General features: G+C 34.5%; 2 protein-coding genes across 3 annotated transcripts in view; one reads left to right on the top strand and one right to left on the bottom strand.

The window, feature by feature from the left end:
- Positions 1–14,178, bottom strand: part of LOC136813427 (TBC1 domain family member 2B-like) — a 94,915-nt gene that overhangs the window by 52,426 nt on the left and 28,311 nt on the right. For both annotated transcript variants that reach the window (XM_067069946.1, XM_067069947.1), the window contains 2 exons: positions 13,115–13,221; positions 10,757–10,842 (listed from right to left, as the gene is read on the bottom strand). In XM_067069946.1, coding sequence (XP_066926047.1) covers positions 10,757–10,842; positions 13,115–13,221 — 193 coding nt within the window. The remainder of the gene's footprint in view (positions 1–10,756; positions 10,843–13,114; positions 13,222–14,178) is intronic.
- On the top strand, positions 316–8,180 carry LOC136813426 (uncharacterized). Its single transcript, XM_067069945.1, has 4 exons — positions 316–425; positions 3,012–3,715; positions 4,730–4,957; positions 5,691–8,180. The coding sequence occupies exons 2-4, from the start codon at positions 3,022–3,024 to the stop codon at positions 7,805–7,807; spliced, it is 3,039 nt and encodes a 1,012-aa protein (XP_066926046.1). The 5' UTR covers positions 316–425; positions 3,012–3,021; the 3' UTR covers positions 7,808–8,180.

Genomic DNA, 14,178 nt, shown 5'->3' with positions numbered 1-14,178 from the left:
TGGGAATTTTGGTCAAAATGGCGATTTTGCCAATAGCTTAGCAGTCTACTCTACTAAACTCAGCGTCATCAGAAATTATCAAAAAGCAAAGTTTAGCCAGGAGTAGACTCTAGTCTACTTGCCATACAAATCTCCTAACTAGTAAATAATAAATGCTTCCTACAAGTAAGTAAAATGTTTCTTGTGAGAAGTAAATTCTGTAGTAATATTTTCTTGACGTTCGGACAAATTAACTGTTACTTCTCTAAAGTAAAATATTACTTCCTAGAATTTTTTTTTACTTCCTAAAAGTATCTGGGTTTTTGCAGTGTACTGTTTGTAAAAAAGTTAAGGTCTTGATGTATGAGAAGGAAAGTTGTTTTGTTTCGTTTTATTATTGATAAAATTTACAATTTGATGTTTGATTGAAGTTTGGTTTTGACAGGGTATGTAAGTTACCTCACCAACTTTTTAGATTCATTCTTAAAAACGTTTATATGCCCAGGTCAAGTATATCTAACCTTTCGTAATTTATATAAAAAGGAATTTTTTTCATCTAGTCTTGTACAGCTAACGATTGTATTAACATGAAACTTAAAGTAGTTGTGTATTTTGTTTCTGAAAATTGTATCAGGCACCTTCACACTGTAGAACACTTTTGAAGCATCTCTTAACCTTTAATACATTCGTAGAAATATGTATTTTGCAGCCCTGATGAATATTACTTATTGAGGGGGGTCGGTGTTTGGTGAATTATCGAGGCTAATTCTAAGTGAAAGTGATCGAGAATCTTAACAGCATTAGGAAAAATAAAAAATGTCTAGCGTTTGGCAATTATCACACACCCCCTTCTCACAGACCCCTGGGTCTCCAAAATATCGTTCCCGGAGGAAAATTGTCCTCCAATTTTAGTCACCACTGAAAATAATCAAATAAACCAATCCTCACCGCAAAACATATGCTATTTTCTCAATCCCCATTAAATTTTTTGACTTTTAAACAAAATAATTGAAATCCCCATACATAAAAAATATGAGAATATCAATCCCCATCAAGTTTCCGTTACTTTTATCCCCACTGGCTGAAAGAATCCTACCGGGTCTGTGAAAAGGGACAAGTTTTAAGACACATGTTTGAAGTAAGTACGTAATAGGAATTTTGGATTTAGTTGGCCGAAAAAATCAACCCTGGCCGATATCGTGTATTTGAACTTAGGTTCGAATAGGCTTCTGCTCATCCTCTAGCGAAAAGGGTTTTTACAAGAAGGCATCATATACAGTAAACTCTCGCTTATTGGAACTTCTATTATTCCAATCTTAGTCCCCGTCAAGAAAAAACCTTCTTAAAATGCATTCTATAGTTCGAACAAATAAAATTCCCCGTTCGAGTTCGAATTACACGCTTTTTTTTATAAGAATACACTTTATAAGAATGTCCATGATGAAAATGGCCAAAAAATGAAGAATATGCTAAGAATATCACCATCATAGAATTTTGCTACTCAAGCTAAGAATGTCATTTTTAGACCATTCTTTAGTCAATTAGGATCATAACCTAAGAATGCTGTAAGAATATTTTAGGATGATTTTCCCAAAAAAGTTAAGAATATCCATGATGAAATGGATTTACACCATTCTTATAAAAAAAAGCGTGTAGCGAAATTCAACTGTATCAAGTTTCGAGAATTGAGAAGATATTGTATTGATACATACATACGTACATACATAACTTCATCCTACTCAGCGAGAAGGCGAAGCTTCGGGATTGTATTGATGATGCTATATGATGCTATATAAAATGGAAACACATTTTTTTTAAAGAACATCATTTTTTTGAAGGCTTCGGATGTTCTTAACTTTTTGGAATTTAAGCATAAAAATGTTCTTAACATGTTCTTATTTTCCCCCCTTTGTTTTTCCATTTTCCTAGAAGGAAATACCCGCAATGGTCCGATTCTCAACTTGTTCTTAATATTTTGGCCATCGAAGCTCGTATATAATTTCTTCTTATAAAAACGTATACAATATAAGACAAATGAGAGAGAAAAAAATTATTATTTTTGTTGTTTCTTTAAACAAGATGAACAAACATTATTACCTTACAATGCAAAGAGGGAATGTAATCAAACACCTTTCTTTATAGGAAACTAAATTGATCTTATATTCAAAGGTTTGATACAAAATTTAAAAGCTAGGACAAAATATCTAAATTGTAACAACTCCTTAATTGATTCTAAAGAAGTAAAATATGGGTCAAACTGATAATTTTGATCAAGTAGCAAAACTTTAAACCCTTGAAAAAAAAACAACAACTTTCATTTGATATTTTTCTTGTAGAAAATTATTATGCAATTGTTATTCAAAAGAAATACAGTTGCTTTGTAGTTTATTTATTTTGTAGTTTGTTTTGTCAATTATCTTGTAGCTTTAAAAAAATGTCACGAGAAAGAAACGTGATTTCTATGAATTTACAAAATACTTTTGAAAGGAAAAACATTTTTATACGGTTCACTCCCTCTAATTCGATCTTCGAGGAGCCAAAAATGTTATTCGAATTAGAGAAACTTTCGAATTACAGAGAGTAATTTAAACAACCTTCCAACTAAGGAGACCCACCAAATATTCGATCCCTTTCGTGCAAAAAATGGTCAAAATTCTAGCATTTTTGGTCAAAATATCTAGATTTTTCAAGAATTTTCTGAAATTTCTACCCTTACAGTGCATCTCTAGTTTTTCCAACCCTTACAGTGCTTTTAAACATATTGGAAATGGTACCCTTAGGACCCGCACATACCCGTCGGTCCTTTTGCTCAGCTGCCCCCCCCCTGGGCTGCACCTATAAGAAGCCATTTTTAGAGCATTTCACCATCAAATTGCCAATTATTCACCAGCAATGCTAAAACGTTCCACAAAAATGCTAAATTTTTGCTTGAGGTATGCATTACATGCTAGATTCCCCCCGGGTGCATAATTCAACATTGGTTTTAAAATCCGCCAACCCTATTAACGTACATATTTTTGTTTCTTTCTTAGGTGAAGCAAGATGAATCGCTCCATTGAAAAACTCATCAACGATATTCAATTCTGGCTGAGACTAGCAACATTCTTACATGAACCACTTAAGTTGTTCCTCATATGGATTTTACACAACCTTGGAAATGATCCATCGTACAAAGGATTGCCTCAAAATCCTCAACTACTATTCCAAGAGCTCTCAACGCTTGTCAATCAAAGGAAAATCAACAAATTGAAAGGAAAAGTTCTACAGCAAGATCAACTCGATCTCCTTCTACCACCGAGCGGGAACGCAACAGATTCAAGTACTTTCGACGTCACTTTATTATGCATACTCATACGAAACTTCACGACAATACCCGCACCTATAAACGGTTGGAATGACAAAAATCCTCCAGCTAACGATTTAAGTATCGCAGCATTCGTGATTCGTGCACGCGAATGGCGTAACTTTGTCCATCACACGGACCCTGACACCATAACGCAAGCAATGTTCAATCAAAAATGGCTAGAAGGAGAACAAATTATCAACAACTTTGGATTTACTTTCCTGACCGCAAAACTTCAAACTCAATCTCTTGACCCTCGTTACGACAATGTTTTCAATTCGTTACAACAATATGCCAAAGATAAAACAAACCTTCAACAGCAATTAATCGTCTTGGGGAATGAAATCAAAACGTTGAGAAGCCGAATCAAAACAATTCAACAAAAACCAGCAGGTATGATACACATTTTTTTTATTATAAGAACATCCAAAATTTTTGCAGCCTTGGGATGTTCTTAACTTTTTGGGTTTCGAGCCTCAAAATGTTCCTAAAATCTTCTTATTTTCACCATTTTGTGACCATTTTCCTAAGAAAACGGGTGTATTTATCAAAGCCTTAAAAATGTTCTTAAATTGTTCTTAATATTTTGGCCATCGAAGCCTTATGTTCTTATATAGTTTGTTCTTATAAAAACAATAGAGTGTCCGTAAAAAAAGTATCAAGTCGAAACACAACTATAGGGGGGAGTCACACTGGAAAATTAAAGCATGCTTTAGTTATTGAGGTTTCCTCGGAGCCGAAACACAACTATGTTTAGCCAAACGATTGTATTTTGAGTTTCTCCATCTTTTTCCTTTTCTACATTTGTGGAACCAGGTGCAACAAGGGAATAAATAAAGAGAGCTAGTGATTGATTGATACGTTAAAACAAATATTTGTAATAAGGCGAGACCAATTTAATTTGTTGTTCTACGGGTCCAACCGACCCTATTTTTGCCAAAATCAAAAAAATAATAATATTGAATTTCCACTACAATATATTTTACACACAAGTTATTTGTAAGAATCAAATTTGAATAAAGCCGAAAATTAATTCAAGAAATTGAAAAATTTAGAAAATCAAGCATTCCATACACTAAGATTTTATTATGATCTCTTCATCGAAGATAAAAAAAGTGCATTTTTGAACCAGATATTTTTTGGAAAACATTTTCGGTACTTTACCAACCCTGATAAATGAAAAAATTTTCTTATTTCACCGACCGACCGACCCATATTTTGCTAACGATCTGCCCGTAGAACAACAAATTAAATTGGTCTCGCCTAAGTCTGCATGTATGATGGTCGGAGTACTTTCTCATTGTTTTTTGGCAAGCAAACTTTTCTACTCAATAACATGCTCAACACGATACTTTTTTTGCCGTTTTGTTAAAGAGATGAAATCAAACTTTGTGCATTCGATCTTAGGTTCAACTTGTGTTAAAGAAGCCCTGGACCATATCTCAAAGAACATCACAGAAAACGAATCAAGAGAACTTCTAAAGAACCTTGGTATCGATGATGATGGTGATCCATTGAAAGATCTGGTAACGAAATTGGAAGATGAGAAATGGTTAGATATCAAGAGAGAATTGGAAGTGATCGGAAGACGCGATGTGGTCAAACAGATCCAGGAAAATACTCTCATCACCAAAGGTAATTTAAACTGGCGAGGTTACTACTGATCAAATGAAGTTTAGTGTGATCACACTTGATTTCGAAAAGTTCAAACTTATTTATCATGATTTACAATTTCAAAAGCTTAATTTCTGGGTAATATCAGTCTGAAACAGCGTCATTTCAAGACATAATATAATAGGAGGGGGAGGTCAAAATTGAAATCATCCTTGTCTTAGAAGAATTAGAATTCCCAGGAATTCTTTTAATCCATTTAATGTCCGAGCTTTGAATGAACTAACTTTAGAATTCAAAACTTTGGATTTTTTCAAAATTATATTATTCCTATCTAGAGAAGGGTGTCGGGATTAGATGAGGGATGTCGATAACAGACCAACTTACGGTATTCAGCAAGTTTGTTTCAAATCTTGTGCTTCGTTTCAATTTTTGCAAGATAATTACATCAATCGGGCCTACTATGAGTAAAAAGCTTTGAGGTGACAAACATTGACCCCACGCCCCGCTCCTAGTTTATAATGCCAAGGTGAGATGGTACAGAAAATTTGAGCAAAAAAGCGGAAAAAATTAGACAAGGCTCTTTTTCGGATACATCAAAATTTTATGACGTCATCAGGTGGCAATGACGTAATAATGTCAGAATGTGTCAAGCCTATCAAAATTAATGAAAATGTTTTGCTCAAAATAGAGGGCTATATGTTTCTCAAAGATGCTCAAAGGGTTAACTTAAAACTCTAATTATCTAATTTTTCAGCACTTCGCGCCGCATCACAGAAACTTGAGGAGCATTATGAAGACGAGTTGATCAGATGTCTGATTGAAAAGCCGCTTTCTGAAACCGACGGGGAAACCGATTATGTAATGCGAGAAGATGTCTTTATCGATCTTGTGGTGTTACCTTCTACTATTGTTGATAAAGAATGGTCCAACTCCGATCGTGCTGCTTTGATGGAACATGAGAATCTTCCAAAAACCACCATCCATAAATCCATAAACCAAGTCCTCTTGCCCAATGATGAACTCGTGTTCATCAGGGGTATTGGGGGTATCGGTAAAACGAGTTTATTGGATATGCTCACTTATAAATGGGCTAAAGGTGAGATTCCTGATCTCTCAGCGATCAAATTCCTCTTCAAATTCACTTGCCGGGACTTAAATGATGCTTCCGGTAAATTCTCTAACCTCCAGGAACTCTTTGAACTGAAATTTCCCAAGGTGTTTGAGTCGATCACTTTCGACGATTTGATGGAGATATCTGATAGAGTATTGGTGATTGTCGATGGTCTCGATGAACTCAAGGACATTTACGTCGAAAGCAAACCTGGAGCTTTCTCAAAAACCAGTCTAGCACAGCTAGTCTTCAAACTACTCGAACCAAAAGGAGATTGGCTCAAAAACCACAAAGTGTTAGCATGCGGCAGACCAAAGGCTATCGAGTATGTCAAAACCAAACTACCGACAAACTCTAAAAGAAAAACCATTGAAGTGTGCGGATTTGACGACGAAAACATCGTTAAATACATCGACAATTTTTTCGGTGAAAATGTTGAGAAAGCAACAACTGTCAAAGATTTAATCGTCCAATCATATGATTTACGTCTAATGGCACGTGTTCCAGTCTTTCTGTTTGTTATTTGTAGTGTTTACAAAGAAAACCTGCTGAAAAACTCTATAAACACACAAACAGAACTATACTTTTATTCCTCTTTGATTTTCATCAGGAATCATTTCAAAAGTAAACCGAATCAATACCCAAATCTCATGTCCATCATAGAAGATCGAAAAGTGGTAGAAATGTTGTATTCTATCATGCAGCTATCTGTCACCACATACATGGAAAACAAAGTCGTTTTCAATGAATCCGATATCCGATCTTTGGGTTGTCGTTTCCCGATTGAAGAAACCGGATTCGTCACTAAATACCGGACTGGGAATAAGCAAAAAGCGACGTTCCAGTTCCGACACTTGGTACTACACGAATATCATACCGCGTTGCACTTGTGCGTGACGAAGGATATCACACCTTTCAAATCGAACCGAGAATTATCAAGTTGCAAGCCAACCATGGTCGGAGTCCAACGAATGCTCGAAACGGGAGACAATACACTATTTGTCACTTTTTATGATAAGTTGATCGAAATATATCAATCAAGATGGTTTACTAAAATTAAACTTTTCAAAGGAAAAAAAGCAAAAACTTTTAAAAAATTCGTTGGAGCTTTTCTGAAACTACCATTAAGTATGATCAAAGATGGCAACATTCTTTTTATTGATGCCAATGACAATGACCATATAGAATTCTTAAATTTGTACAAAGAATCAGGTGGTGGCAACATCATATCGCCTGAATTGAAATCAGCAGAGCTTCATGTTAATGGATATAGAGATGCACAAAATATTGTCAACTTAATCAAACAATCGAAAGTAACGACAATAACGAAACTAGGAATCAATAACAGGACACCGTCCATTGATGAAGCAGAACAATACTTGATTTCATTAGCATTATCCAGCATTGGTGAATATGACGCAGTAATAAATATTTTCCGCACAGATACATACTGGAGATATAATGTAAAAGATAGTGAATTTTGGGTGGCTGGGAACCCTTCTTTTCTGAACACGATTTTTTATGAATGGTTGAAAAATGCAAATAATTTCCGCATCTTAATAGATAAAAGATTTCCTCTAAACACGAAAGAAGCGTTGGATTTCTTAAACCGCATAACATCTTACCAAAAACTAATAACATTACAGTGGCAATTTGAAATTGAAATTGAGGTGGAAACAGTTCGTGCAACATTGGAAAAACATCATATAGATACGACGAACATTCGTATCAGAGCTACGTATGGACCGATGTTAGACTAATTTGTGAGTGTTGGTCAATCGAATAGCATTGCACTGTAGCAAATGTAGCTCACAAAAGGAACATTGTTTCAGTTCATACGAAAATGATGAAAATTTTATTTCTTGATTATATTTTTTAGGCATTTTTTTAATTTGTAAACTTTAATTGATATATTTTTTTATAATAAGAACATAAGGCCAAGAGGTTAAAAATTTAAAAACATTCTAAGAAAGTCTAATGCTCTAAAACATGCAATATCTGAGGAGACCGAGGTAATTGGGCCAAAATACTTAAGGCCTAAAAACTTTTTGACGTTTTTGTAAGGTCATTGGTCGGTTGAAAAATGAAGCAATTCCATTGGTCAAAATTGACGTAACGGATGAAAAAAGTAGAACTTCCTTCAACTTTTTTTTGCTCGCACGAAACTTTTTTATGACAAAAAAAATTAAGAAAAAAACTGTCGCCCATTTCGCGTGAAAGTGGAGACCGGCCTTTAGACAATGCCGAAAATAAGAACATTTATAGCATTAAAAGAAGATTGATGTAATAAGAAAACAGGAAAAATGGCAACAATTTAGTAAAAAAAATACAAAAAAAATAAAACAAGCCCATGGTACTTTCCAACCATGAAATATCGATTGAAAATAAATTGATTTCTTATTAATCATTGATTACCGACTTATCAACCCTTTCATAAATTCTGGTCTGTAAAATACCATTGAACGTGGACTGGCTCAAAACAATGAATTTTACTTTGCATTATCCTTATTATTGCCGACCCAAAAAAATATCAGCGTTTTGATTGGTCGAGAGCATCGAGATATTTGCGATATTTCATATTTCTCTAGTATGGAAATATGACCGCGTTGACTTTTGGGGGACTGGGTAAGCGGCGGGAGAAAAATCAAAACAAAACAGCCGAAAAGAACTGAATTTCGGAGAAACTGACTTGGGAGTCAAAGGGAAAACGCAACAAAAATATTTTCAGATTAACTTTTACTTTGGAGTTCTTCCATAAAAGACACTAAAATCAAATCTGATGAACTAAGAAATTATAAAACTACTTGAGACCACCCAAATATTTTCAGCTTTTGGTATAAAATTCGTTCGTGTGATAACCAAACAGTTTTTTATCCATGCATACAAAAAAACTTGAGATTCTTGAATGTTTGCCAATAAAATTTCTCATAACATAGCAAGGGAAGTGAAATGTCTTGTATTAAACCAAACGACGAGTGATTTTTATAAAAGTTCTCTCCTAATTCTCGTTCTCGACGAGGTACGTCCTTGAATTTTCAACTCAACAATCATTACATCTTCCTTCTAAAATTCAAAACATTTAAAGCTTGACGATAATCAAGAAAGTATACAAATTGTATTGCTCCTGAAAAAATGTTGTTCTTTAACCATTATTACAAGCATACATTTCCATCATGGGACTCCTTTCCTCTGCTATTCTTTTCCATACATCGAAACAAAAAACATAGAAAAAGACTGAATGTTATCATCCAATGATGAACGGTTTCTTGTCTATCGAAACAATACTGTACACCATCTGCATTTTGAATTATCAATCTAGAAACTTTCAAATACATCTCTGAAAAATCTGCAACTCTTCAAAACAAAACTTCTGGATCGATAAAATGATCGAAAAATGCTTTTCTGTTTTGTTTTTGTGTGAATATTTTTTGCGGGAACATATCGAATTTTTTTGTTCGAATCTAACGTTCGAATTAGATTTTCGAATAAAAACATTCGAAACTACACAGAAGAAAGAAGCAAGGCGGAAGTAAGTTTTAAAACAAAAACAAAAAGAGATTTTTATCAGGACAATTTTTTTGAGTCGACAATAAATTAGTTATCACATGACTTCTCGTGCAATACTCGATATTTTACTCGTTCCGAGATTTTACCGATATTTTTCCTCGCCTAAAGGCTCGGAAAAATATTACGGAAAAATCTCGGCACTCGTAAAATATTTCTCGTATTGCACTCGAAGTCATGCGATAACTAGTACTTATCTATCACTGGTCAAAATTTCTAAATTCATACCACTCTCAAATAATGAGATAAGTTAAAGGGACATAAAAGTACTTTTGAAATTTGTAAACAAATCGTATGCAGCGGGATACAAAATCAAAACAAATGTCACATGTCAAAATAAAAATTAAAAACAAATATGGCTGACTTTGATTGTTTCAATTGTTTTACAAGTTTGTTTTGGACACGTGATTTTAATTGTTCTCTTTAAATGACACGCGGTTCGCGAAATGTTTACATTTTACTACTTTTATGTCTCTTTAATCGTTTATTAACCGTTGACTTAATTAACTCTACAATAGATTCTGGTCCGTAAAATAAAAATATTGGTTACTTAACATCCTTATAGACAATGAATTTTGACGTAATAGACCTTTTCATAAGTTACGTCACGAACATCACTTGCCTCGTATTCAAACAATTACCACGGCGATTATGTCCCTGACATTAAATAATTTTTTTATGAATAGAAAATAGTTTCAACAAAATCCGCTGGGAGTTAATCATCATGGCAATAATTTCAAAACGAGGCAAGTGATGTTCGTGACGTAATTTTATGAAAAGGTCTATTTCCTTGTAATTTTATTACAAAAACTCCTCAAAAGCCAACCGCGCCGCTAAGGATTGGGCCATTCTATTTCCCGTATATCCATACAGGGGAGGGGGTGGACGAACATTTCCAGGGGATAATTCGAGAATGATTTCCAGGGTGTCCCAAGGTGTGTTTTTTTAATTATTCAAGGCGGTAAAAAGGTTATTCTTAAATTTTCAGGGAGCAAAAAACTGGTTTTAGTTAGTGCAACGTTAAGTAAAGAATTTTTCCAAGGGTTTTTTTTTTTGCAAATTTTACTATTTCTAGAGGGTATCCACTGTATGGATTTTTAATGGAACAGCTCAGTGATAGTGTACGATTAAGATTAAGTTTATACCTCGTTTAGGTCCAGCACAATCTTTAAGTAACCATAAATATCGACTTCTGATTTTGATCACCTCCGCTTCTTTCATCTCAAGGTTACTGAAAACGAAAATAAAAAGATCAGCCTATACTAGACGTCACCCGCGAGGGAAAACAAACCAATAAGGTGAAAATAAAAAATGTAGTGTTTCTAGAAACAGGCCGGGTGAAAAAAATAATTTACTGACCCGGCCGCAGACTTCGTTAGTAGTTGATACATTAGTATTTAGGGCTTACTTCATACTGTTTGTACATAAAAGTTATCTTTATAGTTCTATTTCAATTATCTTAAGTTATCAAAAATATCAAAACAAGTGATACTTTTATGGACCTACCTGGTTATCAAACTAATCAATGAACATTGAAACAATGAAACACATAAGACATAATTGGTCAAAATACAAAAAAATAAAGAAAAATGAAAGCATATCTATTGGGAGAAACTATCAACACAATTGAAAAAGAAATAAAAAAAGCTATTAAACGCTTTTCTTTATAAAAACAATCCACTATCAGAAAAATGCACAGCTTAATAAATAAGGTTTACAGAAAACTCAAACCATCACACTCTACCGTGACATTTTCTCCTTTTAGAAATAATAATAAAAATAATAATTTGGCTAAGAACATCGATCTATGCTTATAAATAGTGATTCTTATAGATAAACATTCGTTTTTCAGCCAAAAAAATAGTGTTTTTAGAAAACTCAATCCCTCCACCGTGACATTTCCATCTTAAAAAAAAACTAATAAAAATAATAATATGGCTAAAAACATTGATCTATGCTTATTAATAGTGATTCTTATAGATAAACATGCGTTTTTTGAGCCAACAAAATTTTTTTGCAAAAATCTGCTTGAGCCATCTTTTACCTATGATGGTACCCTACTTTCATGCAAAAAATCAGAAAAAATTAATGATCCAATTTTCCACAAAGTCCAAAAAACCCGTTTTTTAGCCGTTTTTTGGCCCAAATTTACCCCCCAAAATTATTTTCGAAAATCGGGCTCCGTCACATTTTGGCCACCACCATTTTGCACCTTTGTACCAAAAATCAAAAGATTCCTATGATTCAATCCTGAGAAAAGTTGGTAACAGACGAACGGACGAACGGACGGACGAACACAGGTTAATTTATAGGACCTCCACCCCACCGGGGTAGGTCCAAAAAGAAGAGTTCTTTTACTTCAATATGAGGATTTAGTGTCGAAAGCGATGCGATCTGAGGAAATACGAGAATCCGCGGTGTCATGTAGTCATGTAGTCATGCACGAACACTGTATTTTCAAAAATGTTTAGCCATAAAGGGACCAATTTAGTATATCGTGCGCACATTTTACCAAACAAGATACGCGCGCATGAGGCCTAGGTAGGGTTGAAAAATCAGCAACATAGAAAAATTATCGTCTCTTGTAGAGAGCCGTTTTAGGGGAATTAAAAAAAAGAGAGAAAATTTTCTGAATTTCAGTCTCATTCAGAGCAAAAAAAAAAAAAAACGCGTAGGATCCATTTTTCGGATCTCAGTGGAAGACTCCCGTCGGTCGGCAAGGGTAGTACCAATGAAGCCATTCTATTGGTTACATTTTAGTGTTACGTCATTTCTAACCAATACCGGGTGTCCCAGAAAAAAGTCCCCCCTCTTTGAAGTGAGATTTCCTGAGTTCTATGAACTGTTAAAGAATCAATCATTTTGCATTGGAAAGAGGAAGGATAAACCTAAATTTTGAGGGGTTCTTTGTCAAATTTGGTTAACTACATCAAAAGTTACGGCCTAAATGCTAATTTATTACTTTTCAAAAAAACTGAAAAAGGCAAAACACGAGGGTATTAAATCATCATAAAGAAAGCACTTCTTTTATCAATTTATTAACGATCAAAGTCTTTCCATGTTGTTCTTTAAGGTGTCTTTATAATAATTTTCCTTTTGTTTAATTGTCTAATTTAACGAGCTTCCATGAGTATCATCAAGAGACATGATACTTTTTCAAGCCCTAAAAATTTCAGAATCTTAGCAAATTTTTGTATCTTTGTAATAAATTTAATACCCTCATTTTTCGCTTTTTCGACTTTTGTGAGAAGTAATATTTTAGCATTTAGTCCATAACCTTTGGTGTAGTTAACCGAATTTAACAAACAACCCCAACAAGTTTATCCTTCCTCTTTCTAATGAAAAAGGACCAATTCTTTAACAGTTCATACAACTTGAGAAATTACACTTCAAAGCCCCCCCCTTTGAAGTGAACTTTGAACTTTTTTCTGGGACACCCGGTAGAATGGCTTCATTTCGTTTCGGAGCGAAATGGAGCCGTCACGTGCGAATATTTCACTTACTCATTTGCATTCAATATCTTTTCAGCATCCAATGTACGTAGTTTGTGTAACTCCAATATTTCACTGTTCAAAAAATTGTTTTGAGCTTGGTAAGCTGAACAAGCCTCCTACAAAAAGAAATTAACTAAACTTTATGTCTATTGGTTTGTTGGTTCTTTTTCGCATAAAATTCTCATTTCTTGACAGGATGTTTGATTGGTTTGATTTATATATTTAGAAAAATTCAAAAAAATGGAAAAAAAACGTATAATTATAAAAATATTAGTGCCTTTTTATGTTTCATCTTTATTTTATTTCGTATTTTCAACACTTTCTCTCCTTGAGGTCAGATCTCTGATCTTCACCATATATAGTAAGCAAGTTTGCGACCGAAGTCGAGGGCGACCCAAAGGCTCCGCCCCTTTCGTATAGCTGTCTTCCCTGAAGTTAGGGGAGGGCGTTACTCCTTTCCCTGGATTTCTCCACTTACCCTTGATCCATCTCTTTAGTTGCTGAACATCAAGCAGAGAGGCATCAAGTAACATTTTGGAAATCTTTGGTATGACCCGGCTGGGGATCGAACCCACAACCTTGCGCACCGTATCTGGATGCTCTTCCTTCATGCTCCGGTCGCATGTTATTATACTTATGATATATATGGACCTACCTGACTGATGAACAGAAAACGTTAAATTCCCGTTTTTCCGCCGGCCATTACAGGATCTGGCGACCGGAAATTATTTTTTTCGAAAATTGGGCTCTGCCACATTTTGGGAATTACTATTTTCGTTTATCCTGGTTTATCGTGGGCTTTATCGAGGGTTATGATACACATTCTTAAATGCAAAAAAATGAGCCAATCTCGAGAAAAGCGTACATGGGTTAATTTATAGGATCTCCAAGTAAGTTCAAGTAGGTCCAGTAAGTACGCAGGCCCTCATTACACCACAAGCCAAAAAATGACGCCAATAAGGGCCGGTGTAAAAAGGGCCGATAAAGTACCTACTCGGGACAATACTTTTTGACATCACTCAATATTTCAGGGTATTGCTCTCATAAACAGTTAGTATAGCGTTAGTAATACA

This window comes from Clytia hemisphaerica, unplaced genomic scaffold (assembly GCF_902728285.1).
Source record: "Clytia hemisphaerica strain Z4C2 unplaced genomic scaffold, Clytia hemisphaerica genome assembly, whole genome shotgun sequence".
NCBI lineage: Eukaryota > Metazoa > Cnidaria > Hydrozoa > Leptothecata > Clytiidae > Clytia > Clytia hemisphaerica.
Note: the sequence above shows the minus strand (reverse complement) of the source record. Positions and strands in the feature narration are given on the sequence as shown.